Source organism: Vigna unguiculata, chromosome 1 (genome assembly GCF_037176805.1).
Source record: "Vigna unguiculata cultivar grain cowpea cultivar isolate G323 ecotype 2 chromosome 1, ASM3717680v1, whole genome shotgun sequence".
Taxonomy (NCBI): Eukaryota; Viridiplantae; Streptophyta; class Magnoliopsida; order Fabales; family Fabaceae; genus Vigna; species Vigna unguiculata.
Genome location: NC_140792.1, coordinates 34,397,159 through 34,419,189, shown reverse-complemented (window position 1 = coordinate 34,419,189; position 22,031 = coordinate 34,397,159). Strand labels below are relative to the sequence as shown.

The window sequence follows — 22,031 nt, the reverse complement described above, 5'->3', positions numbered from 1 at the left end:
AGGAGATCCTCTACGGAGAGGGTAAGAATTGCGAGGTTAGGGTTAATTATTATTGTTGTTGTTGTTAGAAGTTTTGATTCTGAAATTATTATGTACATGTGAAGGTATGTGTGTTTGAAATTTAGGAAGGGATGGGTAGAAAGATGCGTTTGTTTTATTGTAAAATTTGGGTGGATGGATACATCCCTTTCGTATGTAGAACCAGCTAGCATAGCGAGTATGTGACAGGGACAGAAAAAGTTGCACAAAACGACAGTTACACTTGTTAGGGCCGGGAATGGTTAAAACTTGAAACGTTGGATTTGGATGTGGAGGCAGTGAGGGAAATTGAATTGTTGAGTTGAGAAGGGAAGGGAAGAAAAAGGAGAAAAACAAAAGAGGGTACAATCTGTCTCTCGTAGCTGGCGCTTTACCTCCATTATTTTTGGTTTTGGACAGACAAGGGTGTGTTTGGTTCTCTGACTACACTCACTCACTCCTTCTCTCTTCTCAGTGTACCACACGCTGCCACTGCCCACTGCCACTATGGCCCAGCGTCAACTCTCTCCTTTTCCCCCCTACCCTTCCACCTCCTCTTTTGTCTTCCACTTTACTCTCCCACTACCACTCCTTTGAATCAAACACAATACTTTCACATTCACAACTTCACAACCAACCCCTATCTCTCTTTCTCTCTCCCTCTATCTCTCTCTTCTCTCTTCACTCTTCACTCTTATTCTTGTCAAACAGACCACAATGAATAATAACATCAATAACAATACACTTTAGCCTGTCACCACACCTCTCATCACCAACAATGGGTTCAGACGCTGCTGCCACCAAACTCTCCTCTTCTGAGTCCCTCAACGGTTTGAAATTCGGCCAAAAAATCTATTTTGAGGATGTGGGTCTGGCTACTCCAGCCACTTCTCTTACTTCTGCTGCTGCTGTTGCTGCTGGTGTTACTTCTTCTTCCTCTTCCTCTTCAAGGAAAGGAAGAGGTGGGTCTGTTCAACCAGCTCAGCCTCCAAGGTGTCAAGTTGAAGGGTGTATGGTAGATCTGAGTGATGCTAAAGCTTACTATTCTAGGCACAAGGTCTGTGGCATGCACTCTAAATCCCCTACAGTCATTGTTGCTGGCCTTCAACAGAGGTTTTGTCAACAGTGTAGCAGGTCAACCCTTCTTTCATTGTTGTTATTACCTGAAACAAAAAATTCTTTCCTTTTCTTCTTCTTGCGCTCTTTTAATATTTTACTATAATAGGTGAGGTAAGATAAAGTAGGGTAGGGTGTTGTTTATTTTATTAAAAAAATTGTCCGTTATTCTAAGGTTTTGGGGTGCCTGTGGTATAGGTTTGTAGGTGAGATATGTTATCCTGTTTTGTCGTTGCAATTATAGGCTTGTTATTTATTTGGTGCTGTTGGTTTAGTTCCTTAATCGTGGTTTTGCTTTTGTTCAAGTTTTGGTGTGATTCTTTGTGTCTGTTCTGGAGATGTTTTGTTCAGTTATGATTTGGTTGATTGTGCACGGTGTACTTTGCTTTTTCCTCTAGCTCAGCTTTAAAGTGCTTATCTGAACGGCTGTCTGATAACGCGTGTGAAATATTGTTTTCCTTTTGAGCGAATTGATTCTTGCACCCCAGGTGTGTTTGGTATTAAAAATAATAACTTGGTTTGTACGGAAAAGGTTTGAAGTGGGTGTGCAACTTGTAGTCTGAAAATCACAATACACTACACTACTCTGCTGTTCTACCTCTAGCCTTGTGGGGTTGGGGTATGTGCTGTTATAATTTCTGATTACTATTTAGTGATTGGATTTCATGTTTTAGGGAAATAATGATTGTTTTTTCTATTTATAGATTACTGAAAGATCCTTTGAAGAAAACCTATTATTTCTCAAATATAATATATTACCTAACGTGAGCAAACTTTATAGGTCCGTATCCGTGAAAAGATGAATCCAGGTATTTCAGTTTAGTGTTATGAATCAAGTGTTTTATCATGTGTTATTTGTGCTACAAAAGCAATCCCTTTTGATCTTAGTGAACCTTGGGTTGTTGGTTAAGGGCTTGCATTATTATCATAATGATAGTTTTCTGCTAATTGGACTATGAGAGTGGCCACAACCTTCCATTGTCTGGCCATCCATAAAGTGGGTCCTGGTAATAGATAATGAGATTTTATATGGCTTAAGCTTGATAGATTGTCTAATTGTTCATGTATTGCCTCCAAGACTCGTGTTACTTTTCATTCTCTGTAGTTTTGACTTCATTATCTCTTTATTGAGAATGAGTGCAATTGGTGTTGCTGGATCATGCAATCCGAACCACACGCCTTGCTTATGTGCCTATTTTCTTTCTATCATGTTTTATGATTCTAGCTATGTAGACTGTTTTTGTCACATCTACTATCCATTTCAATTTGACTCTTTTGTGCTAGAGGATGCTAGGATAGTATTCTATTGGTTAATAATCTTGTACTTTGGAGACAGATGACCATCATATTTGGAAGGTTTCCGTCTGCATCACATTATTCGATGAATGTGGTTTTCATTTGCAGTATTTTTCTTGGAGCAGGGATAGCTTTTGGGTATCTGCTCCAAGTGTAATTTTTGTCTTTTTTGGTCTCACGGTTCTTCAATGTTTCAAGAGGCTTTTCTTGCTCATAAGTCATAGTTTTGATCTGTAGAATTTCTAGTGGAGAAGCAAGCTATTTTTCGTAGTGAGAATAATCAGAAAATGCTGTAAATATGCTTAGATAAAATACATTTTAATATCAGTGATAATGCAAATATATTTTTGAATATGGATTATTCTATCATCCAAACTGAGTTAAGCATTTCAAATGGTGCTATAGGAGGATAGGAGGATCTGTATTGTGGTTTATCACCTATATTTAAGCTTGTTAACTTCTCTTGATGCTACCCTTTTGGTAATAAAGAACAGAAAGAGTGTTGTTGGTATTGTCCATAGTTTTATTTTACGAATATGTTAAAGCCACATGATGTTATTTGAGCAATGTTTCAAGGATTGTTTTTGTAAAGCAGGTGTGAAGGAACATCTTATACTCTGCTAATATGCTATCTCATTCACTGTAAGACATGCTCACATGATGTGCATCATTTCAAAATGTGAAAGTGATGGAAAAACACCGTTCTTCTATTGTTTATACATATTATATTGCTTGTGCTCTCTGCTATTTGCAATGATGACTATCTAGCCCGTTAGAAATTTCGTCTCATTTTTATTTGATGTAATAATAGATACTTCAACATGTGGCTACAACACGATAGCATGGCTTGCTAGGAAACAATAGTCTTGTCATGTTAGCATAGCTGCACTCGTTCATCTATCTTTGACTTAAATTGGAATAATTTACAAGTTATAGCTATAAAAACTAATATCATGTTTCATAGCCTTGCCCAGATTTCACCAGCTTCCGGAGTTTGATCAAGGAAAAAGAAGTTGCCGCAGGCGACTGGCTGGCCATAATGAACGTCGGAGAAAGCCCCCACCCAGCTCCCTCTTAACCTCTCGCTATGCCAGACTTTCTTCATCTGCTTTTGGTTAGAAACTATCAGTAAAACATCAGTTTCATGCCTCTCAAATTTTCTATAGGGAAGCATGTGTAGTTTCAGCTTGTGTCATTCTTGGCATTACATATAAAACACATTCTAATGTTTGGCACCTTTTTTGACAGATAATAGTGGCAGAGGGGGCAACTTTCTAATGGAATTGGCTTCATATCCTAAGCTTAGTCTGAGAAATTCACTTCCAACTCCTACATCATCCGAGCTAGCTCCTGGAAGTCAAACCTCCACACTTAGCTGGCACGGCAACTCAGAGACAGCATCTGACATTTTCTTGCAGGGTTCTGTGGGTGGGACAAGCTTTGCCAGTCCCGGTCATCCTCCAGGGGAAAGTTACACAGGTGTCACTGACTCGAGCTGTGCTCTCTCTCTTCTGTCAAGTCAAACATGGGGTTCTAGAAACACAGCACCAGGTCTTGGGTTGAATAACATGATAAATTTCAACGGGACACCCATGACACAACTTACTGCTTCATCTCATGGTTCATCACTCCATGAATTTCCAAATACCTCGTGGTGTTTCAAGGGCATTGATTCTGGTAACTGTTCGCCTGAGGTTGTCCCTGATCTAGGTCTGGGTCATATTTCACAGCCTCTGAATGGCCAGCTTCATGGTGAGCTGGATCTGTCTCAACAGGGCAGGAGGCATTACATGGATCTAGAACAGTCCAGAGAATATGAATCTGCTCATTGGTCACTTTAAATGCACTTTTTTTGTTGTGGTTTGTAATAACATATAGCACAAACCTGTGCCTACGTGGTTACTTCCCAGACTGATATCTCGCTTGTTTTGGTTTGTTTAAACTGATAATCAAGGCTTGGGTGGCCTTGCTTCTTTTGTGGAACTTTCAGACTCCAAATGAATCACCTGAAAGTGTGTTTTGTTACTGTTTTAGCAGCATAGGCATGGTGTCATCTGCCATTGCTATCTCTGGAATTAATTGTGATTGGGAGGACAATCTCTGTTATTTGCTACCACTACTCAAAGCTATTTGGTATTATCATCTTTTGACTATTTTGAACAGTGTTGCGCTTGCACACATTGGTCACCTGAGAATGTTTTGCAGTGTGTTGAGTTGAATGACTTAGATAACAAGGCATGTGATTTTCAACTGGGAGGTCCTATCGTTCATTTCAAAAAGTAAAACTAAGTTTCATTTTTGATTTTCCAATGAAGTCAATCTGTAAACTGCGCTGTCATTTGTTTTTAAACCAAGTCTCATTTAAAAAAAGAAAAAAGAAGTTGCTCTCTATAGTTTAGGTTGAACCGGGTGGTAGCACGTGATGACGTTGGTTGCTGGATGTCGTGATGCTTTGGTGGTTGTGGTCATCACGTGTTAACGCTTGTAAATATTTTGCACTTGCATTTTTTTCTTTCAATGCTAAATCATGGCTTTTACTTCCTGCACCCTACAGTTTCCCACAGTTTCTTCGCTCACCCCTAAAACTTTCAGAATGCCATTCTTTTTCTCTGAAAAAGTGATTTCTGATTGGATTTGGATTTTTAGCTGGGTTATTTTATTTTATTTTTTTACTTTGTCTTCATAATATACTAATTATTAATAGTTTTGATATTTTAAAATATATTTAAAGTATTAAATAGTACATTTTTAATGTTAAGCAGAGAACAATACTCAAAAAATCAGTAAAAAATCTAAATTATTTTCGATTACATATTCCGAAAAAGTGATTACATATAGGTAATTCAAGCAGTTAAGTCAATTAGTCTGTTTTTGTATTAATTGAGTGACTCTATAAATAGAGTTACACACATTGTACAATTTAATATAGTAAAAACATTTTATGAGGCATTGAATCATACAGTTTGTGTGCATACATGTAGTAACAGTTCTCTTCCTCTGCAGTTGTGATACAGTTGTGGCGGTGGTGAAACTGGTGACAGGGGTTGTGTGATGTGGTACAGTGATGAAGGATACTGAAGTTGTAAAATGCTTTTTAATCTTTATAACAGGACTTTAACATCTGGAAGAAAGAATGTACCCAGTGTTATTTGACTTGATCTATTTGGGTTTTAATGTTTGCAAGTCAATTTAATCCAATTATCAGCAGTCATTTCTCAGCAACACTTCTAAATAAAACTTTTATTTTTATTCAATTGTGTCTATTACACTTTAGAAGCACCATTCTCCTTATTGCATTTCTGATTAATGTATTCAGTTAATTTTTGTGAAGAAAATTAGATAAAATGACCCAATTAAGAAAAAAAGGTTCAAAATCTAACTTAAAAAGAAAATAGTTACAAAAGTTATATTTTTTCCACGGATTATTTATTTCAAAGTACTTTTAATTAATGACTATTGAATTTTTCATTTTTATAATAATTGTTTTTTTTTTTTCATTTGCAAGATTTTGGTCCATGGCGAGCATTTTTATTGAGATAGACAATGTAACTTGATTATGTTTTTTAAAAAATAATGCTGTACAAAAATTAAAGTAAATAAAAAGAAATTAAAAATATGATAAAGAAAATCGTGATGTAATATTGCAGTCGAGGGTGTTCCTGGTTTATAGTGACGATCTTCTCGCTTCTCAAGTTCTCGGAGGTAACTATTTATCTTCTCACCGCTAACCCTTTCTTTTTCTCTTCATCAATATCGCATTTGTGCCCCAATTTCTCTTCTATTACTTCGTTCATTCCTTCTTCACACATCTGTTTAGGGTTTCCATCTGATTTCCTTTCCAAGTAGCGCACATCCTCGATCTGAATGTATGTGTGATTCTTCGTACTCGTTTTTATGATTGTTAATAATTATATGAATCTTTCTGTTGCCGATGTTTCCAATGTTATTTTCCGGTTTGGAATCCTTTTTCTTGGATCGGTTATCACCGGTCTTCCCGTAGAATTGGTTCGGCGTATTTATACTGGTGGTTGATTCCACCGCTGTTTACTGTAATTGTGTTTTCTTATCAATGGAGTGACATATATGCTGTGTGTGTATTCTGAAAGCATTATTATACTTGGAAACTTAATCTCGTTTATTTGGATTAGTTTCCTTCAAAATGTTCTTGTTAGGAGAGATTAAAACTGTCTTTCCTCTTCTGTTTAGTGGTAATTGGTTGTAGTATGAAATGCTGTGTTTATCTCTTGACATGATTAATGAGTAGTGTTAATTTTTTGATAGTGTGTAGAGAAAATCATGGTGGACGCAGCAGAACGTAGGTACTTGGAGGATGAGGATACCCCACTCATGAAAACTATCAAGGGTGCAACAACTGGTTTGGTTGCTGGCACTATCTGGGGTACTGTGGTTGCCACCTGGTATGATGTCCCTCGTGTTGAGAGAAATGTTGCCCTTCCAGGGCTGATTAGGACTTTCAAGATGATGGGCAACTATGGTTTGACCTTTGCTGCCATAGGAGGAGTCTACATAGGTGTGGAGCAGTTGGTGCAGCATTATAGGATGAAGAGGGATCTAGTCAATGGAGCTGTTGGCGGATTTGTTGCTGGTGCAACTATTCTGGGTTACAAAGGTAGCCCTTTTTCCTTAACAAATATTTATCTTTGAGAATTTATATATTTAATATCTGGAGTCTAAAATGTTTGTTATTGACCTATGGATTTGTCAGTGATTTTGGAATCACGCAGAATAACTTGATCCATTTCACTATGAAATTAGTATATTTGAACAATGTGGTTTTTCTGGCTTTTTGACATGGTTATGTCATTGTGCTAGATGGCTTTTGGCACTTTTGATGTCCGGCTTAGGAAGCCAATCTATAATGTGGTCTTCTTTGGCTTTCGAGAATTAATCTTTTTGTGGTGTTGTATGTGCGTTTCTATGTGTATGGATGGGTTATCTATGGCCAACCCTTTTGTTGTTCTTGTGTCATTTTAGTCTGTTATTGAAATCTTGGTCTTTTGTTGCTTTGTGCTTTTCACTGTCATTGAGGGATCCTTATATTGGGAACTTTTTTGTCCCAAAAAAGAAGCTACAAGTTTTTTGCTTTCATTCAATTGTGCCTTATTCATTGATTGGTTGTAGCATGATGTGTTTGGAGAGCATAAAATAGATTTCTGTTGGATCCAGGGGAGTTTCTATGCCATAACCTATGTTATATTTTTTTTATGATAACTTTTTATTGTACCCGCATGTTATATTCGGAACTGAATGCTAGGCAGGAAAAAACCGACAAATGAATACGCTCAATGTTATAAAGTTGAACATGTTGCAATAGATTAGTGGACGAGATAGAATTAGGAATGAATGCACTAGACAAAAGCTTGGGGTAGCGCCTACTGTAGAAAAGATGATAGAATGTTTCCTTCGGTGATGTTGAAGCCCTATAAGGAGAGTAGATCTGATGGAGGGTAATCTAGTGGCTAGAGGCCGAGGTAGACCAGGAAAAGCTACAGGTGAAGCAATTAAGGACTGGAGGTAAATAATGTGTCTATAGATATAATTTACGATACAACATTTTTTGCATCATGTGGTATATGTAGTGCAGCCAATCCCACCTTGTGGGAAAGGCTTAATTGTGTTTGTCTATGTAGCACGGATTGGGACTCAAGAAACTGCAAAATATAAAAGTAATTAGACACGGGGTCACAGCATAATAACTCCTTTATAATAGTAAAAGAAAAATTGTAAAACTAAGGAGAAGCAGTGAAAAGTCAGTTATGTATGGCAGGCAATGAATAGAATAAAATAATTGAATTTGAGTAGCAGTAGAACGAGAGAAAAATAGATAGTTACATAAGTGGGGAGAAAAGGGGACAAAAGAACTATTTGTCTGAAGGGAATTACTCACTACTCGCCGAGGAATGGTGCGTTGCACATAAGGCAGTTGTGTTATTCTTTGGTTGCAACTGATAGTAGCAACCATAGTCTTGGCCACTGCTACACATTTCTTCTCTTATGTGCCACACTGCTTGACACCTCTTGGTTCATTCTTAGAATTATTCTGGTTGGTTGTGAAGGTAAAGGAAAAGAGAACGTTTATCTTTTTTTTTTTTTAACATGGTTTAATTTTTTATTTTAAATCAAAACCCTAATGAGGGTTTGTATCCTGATGGAGATTGGATCTGTCATTGTTGGTGTGTCTGGTAATTGGGCCTGTCTTTATTAGCATGTACTGGACTTTGTCGTCACTGACGTGTCCAGTTACTGGGCTGCGTCTGTTTTCAGGGGCCGTGTCCAACACCACTTCCATGTCTTGTCTGCACTATGTCTGCGTTAGAACCAGTTCTGACACATGGAAGTGCCTATTTCAAGCTGTGTTGTGTCTCATGGACTGTTGTTTAGAATTGTTGAAAAATGGTAATTTTTGTGGTTAATTTCTTTTCCTGATATATGTTTTAAGCTGTACTTTGAGTTTGTTTGGACTAACTTCTCTCCAAGAGTTTCCAGGAGAAAAAAATGAGTTTATCCAAAAGTCAAATTTAGCGTATGCATAAGCTACTTTGTAAAATTTCTCACATATCACTTTAAAATTTTTATTTTTCAACTTGTGCATGAGTTAATTTTAACTTATGAAGAAACTCGTTTTATTTTTATTTATACTATAAGTATGCATTCATGGATGCTTAATTTCTGCTGCTTTTTGTGTTTATCTTTGTCTTTCTTTATACTGTGCTACTGGTTTCTTCTGTCATTGGTGTAAAGCTGCTCCATTTTGTGTAAGTTTATGCATTGTACTTCGCTCACTTGTTGAATTATTTAGCTAAACATGTGCCTGAAATTTTTACAAGGAAATGTTTGTGGTTGATGGTTCTGGCTACTACACATTGTTTCTTCTTGGCTATTAATCTTGTATCGAGTTATTAATAATTGTATAATGACTATTTTTGTTGGTCGCTGCTCCATTTACTCGCTGCAAACTGAAAGTATGATATATTGGGCTGATATTGGTCTTAAAATATTTTGTGGAAATCCTTTACTTCAAGTTATGACATATTTATCACTTGCCTTGGGTTAGTGGTTCCATTCCATTGTTCTTTCTGAGGGTTTTTATAGAGAAAGAAAAGGATGGTGGTATTTTTGAATCAATAAAGTTTTGTAGTGTATAAAATCAGATAAAGAATAATTGAAATATTTTGTGAGAATTTACTATTTTATTTCTTTCATTCTAAAAGTTTCCTATATTATAAAATATTTACTTGAGATGAATGATTTATCCTCCATTTCCTTTCATTTCAAAACCCTCCATCCCAAAACCCAATCATACTTATGTTAGTTTCATGTCATCTCACTGCTGGCTGGCTTATTCGCCAAACTTTTGAGTCTCCCCATTTTTAATTTTTGTGTATGGAAGAGCCCATGATTTGTATCCTTATGCATATTTGGTTGTTGTCAGGTATAGTGGTCTAACTTAAATATGATTTCTCATCATGAAGTTGTTGTTTAACAGTTCAGCCTTCCTTTATAACTTTCTTAAGAAGTAATTTGAGTTACCTTTCTGAATCTGATATTAATTGCGAAACCAGGATTATCGATGTTATAGTCTAATTAAGTCACCATGAATCTGCTGTTTTGGAATCAAGTTTTATGTTGTGTTCCTTCTATTGTAGGAAGGAGCATCAAAACTGCACTCTCTGCCGGATCGGCATTGGCATTCACATCTGCATATATTGATTTGGGTGGTCAAACATTAAAACATGACGAGGGGAAGGAGTATGCCGCTTACACAACAAAGAAAAGAACCAGCGGTGATGAGTAATTATTAATTTATGCACTTTTATGACCGAAGACGTTTCAAATTAATAGGAAAGAGTGGATCACTCTTTTGTAGACCCCTCTGTTTGTTGAATTGGAATTTCATACTTCGCAGTTTTTTCCATATTGCTGAACCGGTTGAATTCCAATAAATGTCCTATTCTGCTCTCCGTAAAACCACTAATTATCAGAGGTTCTTCCTTGAAGATAGTTTTGAGATTCTCAATACAATGACATTCGGAGATGATATTTTTAAATTTGTATTTAATTGTATTTCAAATGTTGTTGAAGAGTTGTGTTTTAATTGTGTTACCCAAGAGGGATTTTGAAAACTTTATGAGCAGAGACGATAGAAGTTCTTGGAAAACCCTTATTTTGTAAGAAAAATGCATTTTTCTATAACGTCAATAACTCGAAAAGCAATTATAAAACACGTATAAATAATATATTCAAAAGTAATTGTAAAATTTGTAGGAATAATATAGTTTGAAACTAAGTTTAGATACACGGTGGATAAGATGAAAGAAATGATATATTATGAAATATTATAATAAATATCATATATTCTGAAATTTATATTTCATAACAATGTTTTTGTGTTAAAGGAAATATATTTCATACTTTACTAATAGGTGATGTTTTCTCGTAATACTTATTTTGTACAAAAAGAAATTGTTATATTTTAAGAATGTTCATTTTGTACTATATTTAAGTATAACTATTAACGAGATGTAAATATCTCTATAAGTTTTTCTTTCAGAATTATGATCTGTAACACACGTGTGTTTTACTGATATGCGTCCGAAGATTTTTTTTTTTTTTTCATCTAGTGAGAATGTTCAGTATTGTAAATATCAAAACTATCTCCATGTTTCAGTTTCATGGTTCTTTTCACTCCATCCAATTAAGAACGTTGAATATTGGATAATTAGTGGATATATTATATTGTGTACTCTTCCTTCAAACTAGTTAGCAGAGAGAATTTATGATTATCAGTGTTTTTACAAATTATATATGATACTTCTCCAATACTCGTTGTTAAAATAATATCCGTATAAATATACTTACATTTTTCTTATATGACATTAATTGTTAAACTTAATATATTTATTAAATTCCATTAATATAATGATAATATGTGTATATTAATCGTATAATTTTTAGTTATATATATTAAGAAAGAATTACTATTTAAGAAACGGTTGTGAAAAAGTATTGCTAAATCAATATTTCATTAACTATTAATGTAGTCTTTTACAGAAATATCCAATATAATATTTTTGCTGACTCTTTTTTTACGGCTTTGGCATAATGTGGCTGGAGTTAATGGTTCAGTTTCTTCTTTGGCATATGGTATTATAATTGTTTCTATTTGATTCAGCTTAATTAGAAGCAAAATTGTTTTTTTTTTCAAATTTTATTCTGAGAACTAGATCTACAGCAACAACAAAATAGTAATTTAAGTGCTATGAAAAAAAATGCATACAATATTTTTTCTTCATAACCATTTTTTTTCTCACGATACAAATTATTCGAAACTTTGGCATCAAACTTTTGTAACACATTGAAATCGTACCAAATCGTACCAAATGTTCATGACTTCATAAACAAAGTGATCTTGCAACAAAATCACTTTGATATGGTACGACTTTTTTGTTACGAATTCATATTAACATGACACAACTCGTCCAACCATAAAATTTTTAAGAACTCGTGACACAACTTGTTCAACCTTAAAATTTTTAAAAACTCATCCCATTCTAATAATTTCATAATCAAATTTCCCCATTTTGATAAAAAAAAAAGGCCTCACCTTTAGAACTGCACTACCGTGACCTTGTTACTAATTGGCCCTGTGCCATAATTAAATATGCTATTCCTTGCAACTACCTACATGAAAAACCAAAACTATGGAAATTTCATAAACGTGATAATGTGGCCTTTTTCGTGTTTTGAGAATTTCATATTCCCCTACATTGGGTGGAGGTAGCACGTGGTGACGTTCAGCAACAGCAACTAAATGATTTAGAAATAGGTCCAGTTCCCCCACAAAAGCCCAGTGGAGCAGGCCCAATAACTCGTTTCGCGCCAAAACCAATATAACGGACTAAGCTACGTGGATCCCATGACAACAGAAAGTAACCCTGCGCACAGAAACAGTTGAAAACACCATTCTCACTGGGACACTGTCACTACAGTTTCATGCAATCTTGATTCTTTTTTCCTTTTCTTTTGTTTTTCCCTTAAAATCTTTTCTTCTATTAAGTTCTGTTCCGAGTTCCATTAACCAGAAACAAATTGTATTCTCAACTATATTTCTGTGTTTTTGTGTTTTCCGATTCTCAAGAAAATGATTAGCCACTTTCTCTATGTGCACTTTAATCTCTTTGTATTCTCAATTTTGATTTCTCAGAGCTTGGCGTTCACGCATCCATGTGAAGGTAACTCGGATAAATAACTGTTCGTTCACTCCTTTTTTGATTTTTTTTTTCTTGGAAGCACATTTGAAACATATATTCGTTACAATCATACTAAGCGTTTGGTTGTTACCAAAATTTTTAGACTATGTTATAGACTTCTTGGTTTTGTTGTCACTGAATCCAGTTTGATATTCTTGATTTGTAATTCTGCCATCGTTAATTAATTCTAAAACCTAGTTTCATCTTTTAAACTTATATATTCAGGTTTTATTATTATTATTATTATTATTATTATTATTAAATGTTATCACAATGTTTGACAGTGGACTATCTTTCTTCTCATTCTCTAAACTATATATTTGTCTTACTTTTTTTTGGATAAATAGTGTCAGCTCTGCAGGATCTATACAGGACCTTTAACTACCCACCTGTGCTCAAGGGATGGAATGGTAGCGATCCTTGTGGAGAGTCTTGGACAGGAGTTGCTTGTTCTGGACCATCAGTTATACAGCTGTAGTGCACAAAGTCCACTGATTATATTCCTATTTTTGTCATAGTCATTGTCACTAATTACTGTTTGTAATTCTCTCTGTCTACATGCAGAAAACTTCAAGGATTAAACCTCACTGGGTATATTGGAAGCCTGTTACATAATCTACCTAACTTGAATCAATTGTGAGTGTTTATACGGTATTAGTCTCTTATCAGGATATTCTATTGTCAAATCTGCTATTTGTTTATTTCCAGATTTTGTTTCTTTAGTGATGTCAGTTCAAATAACATAGAGGGCGAAATTCCATTCGGTTTACCCCCCAATATGACATATATGTAAGTCAGCTTCTCTTCACCTTGTTCCTGCAAAATTAAATTATATGCTTGTGATAAGCATGCCGGTATATAGGTAGCAGAGTTGTTCATATGATTCTGTATTGTAATAAATAAAGCTTCCACTAGTTTAACTATTTGAATTGAACCAAATATCCCAGTTGTAAAAGTCTATGACATCTGAGTTGCATTAGAGTAAAATGGAATTTCGTTCGTCGGAAAGTTACCACGTTTGAAATTTAGTCCTGAGGAAAATTATGTGTTTGATTTTTGTCTTTAAATTATCTAAACCCTTTTCTCAAGTTACTGGTCATCAGAAAATAATTAAAGGAGTGACACGAAATGGGTTTGAACGATTTACCTACTGATCATGCAAAAAAATAAATTTAGAACTAAACTGTGAACAATTATACTAGTTTACTTGCTATATTATTGTTGATTTGATAGAGACGGTAATACAAGGAAATATGCTTAAACATTAATTAAAGTTTATTCTTCACATTTTCTCTTCTCTTAAGCATGGTAAAGTTGTCCAGCTTTACTAATGACTGGAATCATTGTTATTGGTATCTTGTCTTGCAGGAATTTAAGCCACAATTTACTACATGGACCAATCGGTGATGTATTTAGTGCTTTAAATAATCTCAAAGAAATGTATGTCTTTAAACAGTCAGCTTTACTAACGATAACATTATTTTTTGTTCAAATATCATTTTATGGAACCTCGTAAAGGATTTTCTTTTTTCAGGGACCTTTCATACAATAATTTCTCAGGAGATCTACCATATTCATTTGGTTCCTTAAGAAACCTTGCCAGATTGTAAGAAAACTTTCCTTATATATTTTTCTAAATTTGATTTTTGTTTCATCATATACTCAAAGGCATAACTGTACTTTATTATAGGGTCTGCTTTTTTATCTATAGGGTGGTTCTTTCTTATGTGCAGGTTCCTGCAGAATAACAGATTCACTGGATCAGTCACCTACTTGGCTGAACTTCCGCTAACAGATTTGTAGGGTTATCATTCACATTTTCCCAATGTATATCTTCCGTTCTATTACTTGCTCATTTGCCTACATTGCCAGGAACATTCAAGATAATCTGTTTAGTGGCATTCTTCCGCAGCATTTTCAATCCATACTGAATTTATGGTCAGTGAAAACTATTTCAAGTGTGGTTCACCACCTCTAGTTTCTTGCATCAAATTGAAATAATGAACGCAAAACATTGAGTAATCAACTCTATACCTTCACTTAGGATTGGAGACAATAAATTCCATGTGGCCGACAACTCTCCTCCCTGGACTTTTCCGCCTGATACCGTGTCAATTGAGCAGAACACTAGTAGCCCACCCACGACTCAGGCAAATGCCATCCAGAATTGTTCTCCTTCCAGTGAGGCTCCTCCTCGAGTAAATGAGACTCATCCCAGGGTAGATGAGGCTCATACCAGAGTAAGTGAAACTCCTCCCAGAGTACATGAGGCTTATCCCAAGGTAAATAAGGCTCCTCCCGGATTACGTGAGGCTCCTCCTAGAGTAAAGGATGCTCATCCCAGGATAAATGCGGCTCCTCCCAGAGTAAATGAGGCTCATCCCAAGGTAAATGAGGCACCTCCCAGAGTAAGTGAGGCTCCTCCCAGAGTACATGAGGCTCCTCCCAAGGTAAATGAGGCTCCTCCCGGAGTAAGCGAGGCTCCTCCTAGAGTAAATGAAGCTCATCACAGGGTAAATGAGGCTCCTTCCCAAGTACACGAGGCTCCTCTCAGAGTAATCAAGCACGAGAAAAATCATGTAGGTCCAGGAGAAATAGCATTTATGATTGGTGGAGGAACACTAATGGCCACAGGGGTGGCTCTCTTTGTTGCAATCCTTTTGAATAAATTTCGTCTAGAGAGCCCGAACTTGAAGAGCTCAGAAAGCAGCCATGGCTCATTTCCTTCTCATCCGACCAGTGCAACCATAGGTAATTCACACAGAAATAGATATGCTGTGAGGCACTTTATATGCCATCTGTCATGGTTGTAAACTCTTGATCTTATTGAAAATCACTTCTAGTACGTTAGAAGTGGATCTCAGGGTTAGTATTCCATTCCACTTAGTATTTCTGTGAATTCGTTTGTATCGTTAATCATGCTTATTTCCCCCCTCTGGGTGATAGGGGTATCTTCTACCGCACTCGAGGAGAGCCCAAGCATTCCTCCCCTCTTTAATTCTGCATCCTTTTTGGGTCCTGTGAGATTACTTTCCATGAACCATAACAATACCGAGGAACCATTCAGAAAAGGTTTTTCTAAAAGTGACAGATACACCGGAAGAACGAAAATTTACACAGTAGCAGAGCTTGAGTTAGCTACTAATTGCTTCAGTGAAGCCAACATTCTAGGAGAGGGATCTCTTGGCCCTGTTTATAGAGCTAAATTTCCGGATGACAAAGTACAATCGTAATCTTTATTTTGGATACTAATCTTTTTATCACGTTCAGGTTTCAAATTGCTGGTTTCAAACTGTATAACATGTTTTTACATTTTCTTTTTTGTTGAAGATTTTGGCCGTGAAGAAGATAAACGTGGCGCAAATGTCTTTCAAAGATGAGGAAAAGCTCTTGGACGTCATTTGCACGGTTTCCCGACTGAAGCACCCCAACATCGTAGCACTCAATGGTTACTGCTTGGATAAAGGAAAGGGTCTACTTGTTTACGATTATGTTGGAAATATCACTCTAAACGACGCCCTTCACAGCAAGGCATGCGAACCTCTACCATGGGTTCACCGTCTCCGGATTGCTCTAGGTGTTGCTCAGGCTCTAGAGTAAGTTCAATGTGCACCCAAATTTATTACTCGTTATTGTGAGAGTACCGTCTTGGTATTGGGTCTCTGCCATTATATGTCTCAACTCTTAAACCTGACGCAAATGTTTCCAGCTATTTGCACTCAGCGTTCTGCCGTCCCGTGGCCCACGGCAATTTGAAGTCTTCCAATGTTCTACTGGATGAAAATTTGATGCCTCGAGTTTGTGACTGTAGCTTGGTTATTTTGCGAACACTTATCAGTCAAGTTGAAATTCCGGTTAGTCATTGCTAAGGTTTTAGTTGCTGAAGTTATTCCTAAAATTCAGCAACAGTTCATAACTCACTGATGGATCACGCTCACACCTTACAGCTGCTTTATCTTTTGGTTGGTTTTAAGTTCTGACAGAATACATTCTGTTTCAAAATCAAAACCAAACGAACAGCAATGTTTGATAATAAGAAAATGGGCTCTTATTCATGTTCGACTGTTGCTATAATTTTTTGAGGAATAATGGTGGTATTTTTTTTTTTTACAAGTTATAGTATAGCTAAAAACAAGTTAAACTTTGTAAACCAGCTATTGCATGTGAATCAGAAGTTTGTTAACAATCTCAATCTTCCTAAGTATGCCCATTGCAGGCATAGGTTCACTGATCGCTTTGGTGAATATTGGAAACAGGCTAATGAGATTGATATTGAAGAGATGGGCTACTATGCGCCTGATCATGGCCAACCAGGAACCAGCAGCAGAAAGAAAGACGTTTTTGCCTTCGGGGTGTTGCTGCTGGAACTGTTAACAGGAGAGAAACCTTTTGATAGGTACGTTTTGTTTTCTATATCTAGCCGTGTTCTTCTTCTTTCCGCCCACTCACCTAGCACATAGGTATTAATTGAATAATGGACCCTTTTTTCCATTTGTGTTTTATCAGAACCAGGTCAGTGGAGGAGCAGTATCTGGTGAAATGGGCTCCGCCGATGCTTCCTTATAGAGCAAGTTTGGAACAGTTGGTGGATCCCCGCATGAAAAGAACATTTTCGTCCAGGGCTCTTTCTCGTTATGCTGATATCATCTCCCTCTGTATACAGGTATTATTAACAACTGAATTTTTAAGCTAAACTTGAATTCACTCAACGGTTGCATATTTGCCATTTTGGTTCTTGCATGGCAGCCTGGAAGGCAACTCCGTCCTGCAATGGCCGAAATTATGAAGTCTCTTGAATCTTTATACCAGATGTTCGACATTGAAAAGAACGATGTAGCAGATGGTACTGAACTTGATCCATTTTAGAGGTCTTTCTACTCAACCAACAACATCAGCATGTGAGTGTGATTTCTGTTGCGGTATGCTTTCAGTTCCAACTAGGTGACATTAACGGGATATAAATCTTAGGTTGATTTCTGTTGTGGCATTTTTCTCTTGTAAATCTGATGAACGTGTTCTCGCTCCGTTTGTACGGACTTCCTACATGAATTAGCTTCAGTCGCACGACGAAACTCTAAACTCACCCAATTTTTTCATCTTGCTTGGCATATACCATAAAAGGCATCACCCGGCCAAATCTTTAAATAAAAACAGAAAAAAAAATTAAAACAACTACAAATATGTCATTTTTATGGCTTTTAAGTGACCAAAAAAATCTTTAAAAATAAGTTTGTTTAAAAATTACAAATTTTATCACTTTAGTTTGTAAAAGTGGAGATCTAATTAATTTAATCTAAGTCGGATAAATTAAAAAAAAAAATCAAAGATTCAATCGAATATGGAATTTCTTAATTAGGTATCATAGATAATTTCTAAAAAAACAAGGTGATATCAAAATAATCATAAATTCATTTTGCTAACTAGTTTGGAGGAAGAGTACACAATATAATATAAGGCTAAAATATTTGTTTTTATTATTCAATTAGATTCTCTAATTTTTTTTTTTCAATTGAGTTGTTATATTTGAAAAATTGATTAAATTTTGGTCTTTTTATTAAATTTGAGTAAATGCTAGAAAGAGCGTGAACGGGTAATGTGTGACGAATATGTGTCACATTTGTTAGTTGTTGATGTGATTTATATCTAAGTGTCACTCATTTTCATCTTGCACATTAGTCTAGTAAAACCATGTCTTTCCTCTCATGGTAGTTAGCAAAATGAATTTATGATTATTTTGGTATCACCTTGTTTTCTTACAAACTATATATGATATTTCTCCAATAATCGTTATTAATATAGTATTCGTATAAATATTCTTATATTTTTCTTATATGACATTAATTGTTAACATAATATATTATTAAATTCAATAAATATAATGGTAATATATGTATATTAATCGTATAATTTTTAATTAAATATATATTAAGAAAGCATTACTAATTAAGAAACGATTGCGAGAAAATCATTGCTAAACAATATTTCATTAACTATTGTAAAGTCTTTAAAGAAATATCCTATATAAAATATTTTTGCTTACTCTTTTTCGGTTCTCGCATAATGTGGCTGAAGTTAATGGTCCAGTTTCTTCTATGGCATGTCATATTATAATTGTTTCTATAGCTTAATTAGAAGCAAAATTGTTTTTTTATTTTATTTTGAAAATAGATCTACAAAATAATTATTTTTAGAAATTTAGGCGCTACAAAAAAAAAAAAAAACTCAAAATATCACATGTGCTAAACAAACAGCTATCACTGTTAGCCAGCACCACCAGCAAGGGTACCCACGATGAGGTTTTAGAATCTTCACGGCTTTAAGATTTCTCAGATATTTGACACGTGGCAGAAAACCATTGCTGATTTCAAATTTCATGGCCCACTAAATTTAACAGGTGGCATGAGTGAGTTCAACTTCGAAAGAAAACTTGAGCGGATAGATGAGTGTCAATCAATTTTCATTTTCATTTTCTTACAATGGCAGGAACTGGTTTCTACACCTCCTGTCTTTCCTCTACCAGGTAACTATCTCTTCTTAACTTGTGTTTTTGTTTAACATGTTCAAATGATTATTTATAGTGATAGCATAACAAATTCACAAAAAAAGTAACTTTACTTTATCTTGGGGTTTCCTTTCCTAGATTCTCTGCATGTATATATAACTTTAGATTCTCGCTTTCAAAATTAACCATGTTGGTGAAAGTAGCCAAGGGCAAGTTCAGTTAGTGTTTGAAAAATCTATGTGGACATGGTTGTGAGGGATTAAGGTTGTTTTTTCAGCAACTTGGGGACATGTTGGTTGGTATTAAAAACTCACAATGCAAGGGCACTGCCAGGGAAACTACCTGGAACTGGTATGAGAAGATTGGCGATAAGAGCAGAAGTGGAGTTTGTGACCGCTGACAAGGCGAGGGAACTTGTAGAAGTGAATGGGTATTCTGTTCTTGATGTGAGGGACAAGAATCAATTTGAACGAGCTCACATAAAATCTTGTAGTCATGTGCCTCTTTTTATTGAAAACAAAGACAATGATCCTGGTATGGAGTTTCTCCTTCCGAAAAACTTTATTTGGGCATGTTCTTCTGCTTCTGTTTTGTTACTCTGCCACTTTCGCTTTATGTAGGTACTATTATCAAAAGACAACTGCACAATAATTTTTCTGGGTTGTTCTATGGGTTGCCATTCACTAAGCCAAATCCTGATTTTGTACAATCTGTTAAGACCCAGTTTCCACCTGAAAGTAAACTCTTGGTTGTGTGCCAGGAAGGACTGAGGTTTGTTTATGATTTCCTACCCAATTTGACTGCAAATTATTTACACCATCTGGTTATATTGACGGGAAGAAGCTTGCATTCATATGTTTTGGTCCTTAACTTCACCTCAACATTCATGTTTTTTTTTTCGTTATATATGATTGGCTTCCAAAATTTTATAGAAGAAGAGCAAGGTCATTTCCTATATATACTTCAACGTTCTGCATAAGTGCTTTTAGTGTCAAACTTCAAGGTCTCACCTCTCTAAGTTCTTCTAAAAGAAGCTGATAGTCCATCATCCAATATTTTACCTTGCAAGAAAATTATGGTAACTTCACTAAAATTGGAAAGAGAATGATACCACAGAAAATATTATATGCATTCTTGCAGTTCTATGGTGAAAGTTAGGTGGACTAAGTTACAATAAAATTGTGATGTTTGGATTGTTATCTTATGAGTTTGATTTCCAGCAGCGGGACAACTGTTGAGAAAGAGATTGATGCCACCTAAATAATTTACTACTATATATAAAACCAAAGAAAATTGTGTTTTAAGATGTTAGTAGTTGTTCCAGTAAATAATGTTTGTCATCGCCTCAAGGACTTTTAGATGTCTGTTGGACAAAAAGAGACATCAAATTCCTATAGATTGGCTTGAACTTACACTGTACTTGTATTGAGTTTTAATAGTCTAATGTAAGAGTTTGAGATTTTCTTTGTTCTTTGTCAAGGTCTACTGCAGCAGCAGAAAAGTTAGAGAAAGCTGGTTATGAAAATATAGCATGCATAATATCTGGCCTTCAAACCGTAAAACCAGGTTTAGTAATTGTTTGACTTATATTTAGAAGTTAACTTATGTTCTAGGATAATCAATTAAAGTATTTATATTCTGTAGGGACATTTGAGTCTGTCGGGTCCACAGAGTTGGAGAATGCAGGCAAAGCTGGTTTGGTGACAATCCAAGGAAAAATCTCAACTGTGTTGGGAACTATTCTTGTTTGTGAGTTTTTTTCTTTTCAACACATTTCTATTACTACTTTTTGTGGTGGCATTGATTTGTTTAAATGAAATTTTCAGGTGCATATTTATTCGTTACATTCTTCCCTGATCAAGCAGAGAAGCTATTCCAATTGGCCCCTACAGGATAAGCCTAAAAATTCCATTATAGTCTTTCTTGATTTTGTTCTTTCCCACTCTTTATGCATGTAGAGTAATTAAGGAACGTGTGATTAGAATGAGGAACAAAAAACAGAAGATGAAATATGAAGAAAGTGATGGAAGAGTTAGTAGCGTGAGTATGGCTATAATTGTTTAGTATTCTCCGTTGAGAAATGAGTATACACATTTGGAATGTTAAAGATACCAGTTATTTAGAAATTACACTGCTACTGTAATTTTCCTTTGAAGATAGTTCTTTTTCTTTTCTTTGAGAAAAGAGTTCTCTGTATTGGACAAAACATGCACAAAGTTTTCTTGGGGCCATTCCAAACATTTTTCTGTGTGCATGAACATGACCTACAAGCTATAACCTTGTCACTCTATTCAGACATCTTGAGGGTATGACAAACCTCATTGTAGTTACAACGAAGAACCTGCTTTCTTAGAGACAAAACACCAAACACCTCACAGGCATAGGTAACCAAGAAAAGAAAGACAAGAAGAAAGTGAAGAAAACTAAACCTATTGTGATTGTTTCTAAGCCTGGGCTATTTTCTATTTGTTTAAAATTCAAATTCTTGTATATCAAAGTCAAATTCACAAATTATGTTTGAGCTCACTTTTCTCGATCAATTATCTAAAGATATAATCAATGGTTTTTATTTCTCTTCTTACATTTCTTTTTTGTGTTTTTTTTCTTACTTTCCACAGTTTTTTTATAATAATAATTGAATAAATGAAAACATTCCCAATAAAATAAATAATTATATTTATATTTTAAAAATTAAATTTTCAATCTACTTTTTTTATATTTTCTCTTTTTTTTTCATTCAAATAATATTCACTGTACTTTTTATCCATTCACTTTCTCACTCCTCCGTTCCCCATCAAACATTCATAAAGAAATGAATGTTTTAAAAT

The 22,031-nt window shown here is 35.3% G+C and overlaps 4 protein-coding genes across 6 annotated transcripts; all 4 read left to right on the top strand.

Moving 5' to 3' along the window:
- The first annotated feature begins 316 nt into the window (after positions 1 to 316).
- On the top strand, positions 317 to 4,543 carry SPL9 (squamosa promoter binding protein-like 9). Its single transcript, XM_028049508.2, has 3 exons — positions 317 to 1,152; positions 3,405 to 3,544; positions 3,679 to 4,543. Exons 1-3 carry the CDS (start codon positions 797 to 799, stop codon positions 4,269 to 4,271), a joined length of 1,089 nt encoding a protein of 362 aa, XP_027905309.1. The 5' UTR covers positions 317 to 796; the 3' UTR covers positions 4,272 to 4,543.
- Positions 4,544 to 5,981: 1,438 nt separating this feature from the next.
- OEP16-3 (Mitochondrial import inner membrane translocase subunit Tim17/Tim22/Tim23 family protein) lies at positions 5,982 to 10,499 on the top strand. 3 transcript variants are annotated; one of them, XM_028049489.2, is made up of 4 exons: positions 6,114 to 6,132; positions 6,248 to 6,296; positions 6,712 to 7,060; positions 10,098 to 10,499. In XM_028049489.2, the coding sequence occupies exons 3-4, from the start codon at positions 6,727 to 6,729 to the stop codon at positions 10,244 to 10,246; spliced, it is 483 nt and encodes a 160-aa protein (XP_027905290.1). In that variant the 5' UTR covers positions 6,114 to 6,132; positions 6,248 to 6,296; positions 6,712 to 6,726; the 3' UTR covers positions 10,247 to 10,499. The 3 variants fall into 3 exon arrangements, with proteins under 3 accessions (XP_027905298.1, XP_027905290.1, XP_027905281.1); XM_028049497.2 differs by lacking the exon at positions 6,248 to 6,296 and having other exon boundaries at positions 5,982 to 6,132; XM_028049480.2 differs by having other exon boundaries at positions 6,123 to 6,296.
- Positions 10,500 to 14,402: 3,903 nt separating this feature from the next.
- LOC114182060 (protein STRUBBELIG-RECEPTOR FAMILY 2-like) lies at positions 14,403 to 17,744 on the top strand. Its single transcript, XM_085671931.1, has 8 exons — positions 14,403 to 14,639; positions 14,746 to 15,452; positions 15,648 to 15,922; positions 16,032 to 16,297; positions 16,411 to 16,555; positions 16,958 to 17,097; positions 17,208 to 17,364; positions 17,448 to 17,744. The coding sequence occupies exons 1-8, from the start codon at positions 14,527 to 14,529 to the stop codon at positions 17,565 to 17,567; spliced, it is 1,923 nt and encodes a 640-aa protein (XP_085528057.1). The 5' UTR covers positions 14,403 to 14,526; the 3' UTR covers positions 17,568 to 17,744.
- Positions 17,745 to 19,095: 1,351 nt separating this feature from the next.
- Positions 19,096 to 21,358, top strand: LOC114176774 (Rhodanese/Cell cycle control phosphatase superfamily protein). The gene is made up of 6 exons (XM_028061937.2): positions 19,096 to 19,221; positions 19,481 to 19,737; positions 19,824 to 19,974; positions 20,684 to 20,769; positions 20,848 to 20,952; positions 21,030 to 21,358. Exons 1-6 carry the CDS (start codon positions 19,178 to 19,180, stop codon positions 21,098 to 21,100), a joined length of 714 nt encoding a protein of 237 aa, XP_027917738.1. The 5' UTR covers positions 19,096 to 19,177; the 3' UTR covers positions 21,101 to 21,358.
- The last annotated feature ends 673 nt before the right edge of the window (positions 21,359 to 22,031 follow it).